Below are 2,883 nucleotides of genomic sequence, written 5' to 3' on the forward strand. Positions count from 1 at the left end.
TATTGCAATGTATGATTCGGTAATTATTGCAATCTTTTTATTTTCAGGATGTCAGATCACCCCGAATGCCATTTGTAATAACTTGTTTGAAAGGTCAGATGTCGAAGGCATGTGTAGTGACAAATAAATAATACAATATGTAAGATATCTTTCATTTTTGTACAATATAATCTTGGTTATAGCAATTATTTTTTTTAATCAGGCTTTAAGGGGCGTAGTTCAGATTTGTGTGTGTAGTTTGGATATGCAGATATTATAAATATCATTATTTTTTATGTGTATATTTCTATAAAGTTATGCTACATTACATTTCCTGTATCAAAAATGTTTCGAAATCAGTGCTCCCTATTCATGGTATATTTCATATGTGCATATATGTAAGTATACATGAATTGTGCATGTGTATGTGTTCGTGTTCGTGTACGTGTACGTGTGCGTGTGTGTACGTGTACGTGTACGCGCACGTGTACATGTACGTGTACGTGTACCTGTAATTGTAACTGTATGTGTACGTGTACGCGCATGTGTACGGGTACGTGCATGTTAATACACTCACGCACAGTTGTAGCGAAAATCAGCAGAGCAGTGGTGCCAGATTGCCGAAATTCGTCCGCAAACGGGAAAAAAACAACGATTTGTGACGTAGGAGGTTAAAGAAATAACTTGGAAATGATTCATCAGAGAAAAATGGTCCTTTTGGGTCTCCCGGACAAGGCTAGTTCGAATCCTTCGTGTAAAAAACATGGCCTACTTTCTTAACTTCTGTATTCTTTTATAAATTGGATGTAAAAATAGATCGTATTTTGAAATCCTCCTACTTTCTTTAATAATACGAGATATCTACTTTTCCGTAGTGTTTGTACCTGAAATTACAAAACAAAACAAAATCACTGACTTAGAAAGGTACCCCCTATATTTATGATGAGAAAACTGCGGAAAATAAGTTTGCGGTAATCTGACATCACTGCAGTTTCAGTAGCAAATTGGCCACGACTGTAAATGGCTAATGCAAATAACAAAATCAGCAAGTGTGTAATACATTTGAACTGAGAGACACATTAGGCACATAATGACTTCGAAATGCGAAGGCACACTGAATTTGTAAATAGACCAAATGTGGGATTTTTTTTCCTGAGGTAAAATTCTTATGGTCTCTGACCGTGCGGGTACAAGCAAGATTCACATGTGAATCTAAAGCCGCGTCCACACGAGCGGGCAGCGCGGTTGGCAGGCAAATTCTGCACGGGCCGCCCGTGAATGTTGTCCACACGACCGAGGGTCGAAGCTCCAGCTACCGGGCACCACCTTAGTGATTTCGCTCGACGGGCACTCGGGCAATTTGATCGTTTGCCCGTCAAATGTGCCCTTTAACACATGCCCGCCGATCCGGCCCGCCGATCATGGCCGCTCGTGTGGACGCGGCTTTAAGCACAGGCTATGACGTCAGAAGCGAGAGGTTTCAACAGTGTTAGCAGAACGACTAGTTGTCACGCGGCTGGTTTTGCCCACCATCCCCAAGTGTCAACATCATCCACGAGCACTTGTATGGTTATCCTGTGGTTGCCCGCACGGGCGGTCGGTCGGGCGCTGCCCCTCCACTCAGGCCTCGAGTGCCCGTGACCTCGAGTATTACTATTCCTCGACATCATTCTTGTATCATATAACACTTTATCCGAGTTTATTCCTGAATTGTTTCATTCTAATCATATGATAATTAATTCTTTGTTTAGAAGTTCACTTTTTATTCTCTTTCTTCTACTTTTCGCAGAGCATTATGGCATGTTTCCAATTTAAGTACAAGAACTACGCGGTCTACTAGGTTCTCATTATGTATGTGCACGCGCGCATTCGTGTACATGTACATGTACATGTGCATGTGCATGTGCATATGCGTATGCGCGTGTGCATGCACATGTGCGCATGTGGATGTGCAAGTGTACATGGGTGCATGAGTGCGTGTGCAAATTCATGCTCCTCAATTATATATTTTATGCCTGCCGGCGATTTCGTGATGTCTGCCTCCGCCTGTGGCTGCAGACAGAAGCCAGGCGACGGAACTGGGTCATTCGGCACATTTTTTTTTTTTTTTTTTTTTTTAAGGAGCCCGTTGTTAGCCTTCGTTTTCTCGATCATAATCTTTTAATACAAAATATAGTACACAAAATTGTTTTATAGTAGAACAGGAAATCAAGGTTCATGAACTAACTTTTACTAGTGTGATGCCTTTCCTTCTAATTACGATGTACTTTTATGGCATTAGGGTAAAATATCGCTGTTTTTTTGCTACCTTGCGCTACTTTGTTTTGTTTATAAATCCCCTAATGGTCAGTCTGTTCTCATTTTGATTAAATCTTTTTTCTAGCATCTGCTGTGCCGTAATACTTTTCACAATAATTCGCTCAAACTTCTTGACTGACTTATAGGTATTTCTTTCACTGAAATTGACATGTTCATTCTTGTATAAATACGTGACTTTGCTTGATAGCTTTCTTATTTTTCTAGTCTGGCTTTTACGCGCTTTCTTTACAAGATATTATGTTACTTAAAGCTATAATTCCTGTGTAGCATGCTTCATCTGGTGCTACTATTTTTAGAAACAGCGACAGGAGAAGAAAATTAGATATGCAAAACGTGGATTACATTTTCAAAAAATTCTTTCATACAAGAGAAATCATACAAATCATAGCCTAGACTATCTAATGTAACCACCATAATCTAATGTATTTATATGCTTCAAGATGCATCATAAGTAATATTAAACTATGATAAAGGAACCCAACTTGAAAAAAAAACATTCATTCATGTGTTTATAATTACATCCATATCATGTTTCAAAATGCTAACATTCGTTCTAAGGATATTAATGTGACACCCCCCCCCCCC

General features: G+C 39.4%; 1 protein-coding gene across 1 annotated transcript in view; it reads left to right on the forward strand.

Annotated features, from left to right (window-relative positions):
- Positions 1 to 143, forward strand: part of LOC122251625 (aldose reductase-related protein 2) — a 5,436-nt gene extending 5,293 nt beyond the window's left edge. The window contains exon 10 of the mRNA XM_086548005.1: positions 48 to 143. Within this exon, the coding sequence (XP_086404131.1) occupies positions 48 to 78 (31 nt within the window). The 3' untranslated portion in view covers positions 79 to 143. The remainder of the gene's footprint in view (positions 1 to 47) is intronic.
- The last annotated feature ends 2,740 nt before the right edge of the window (positions 144 to 2,883 follow it).

This window comes from Penaeus japonicus, unplaced genomic scaffold, assembly GCF_977035675.1.
Source record: "Penaeus japonicus unplaced genomic scaffold, GWHDUDI00000001_assembly GWHDUDI00000020, whole genome shotgun sequence".
NCBI classification, from domain to species: domain Eukaryota; kingdom Metazoa; phylum Arthropoda; class Malacostraca; order Decapoda; family Penaeidae; genus Penaeus; species Penaeus japonicus.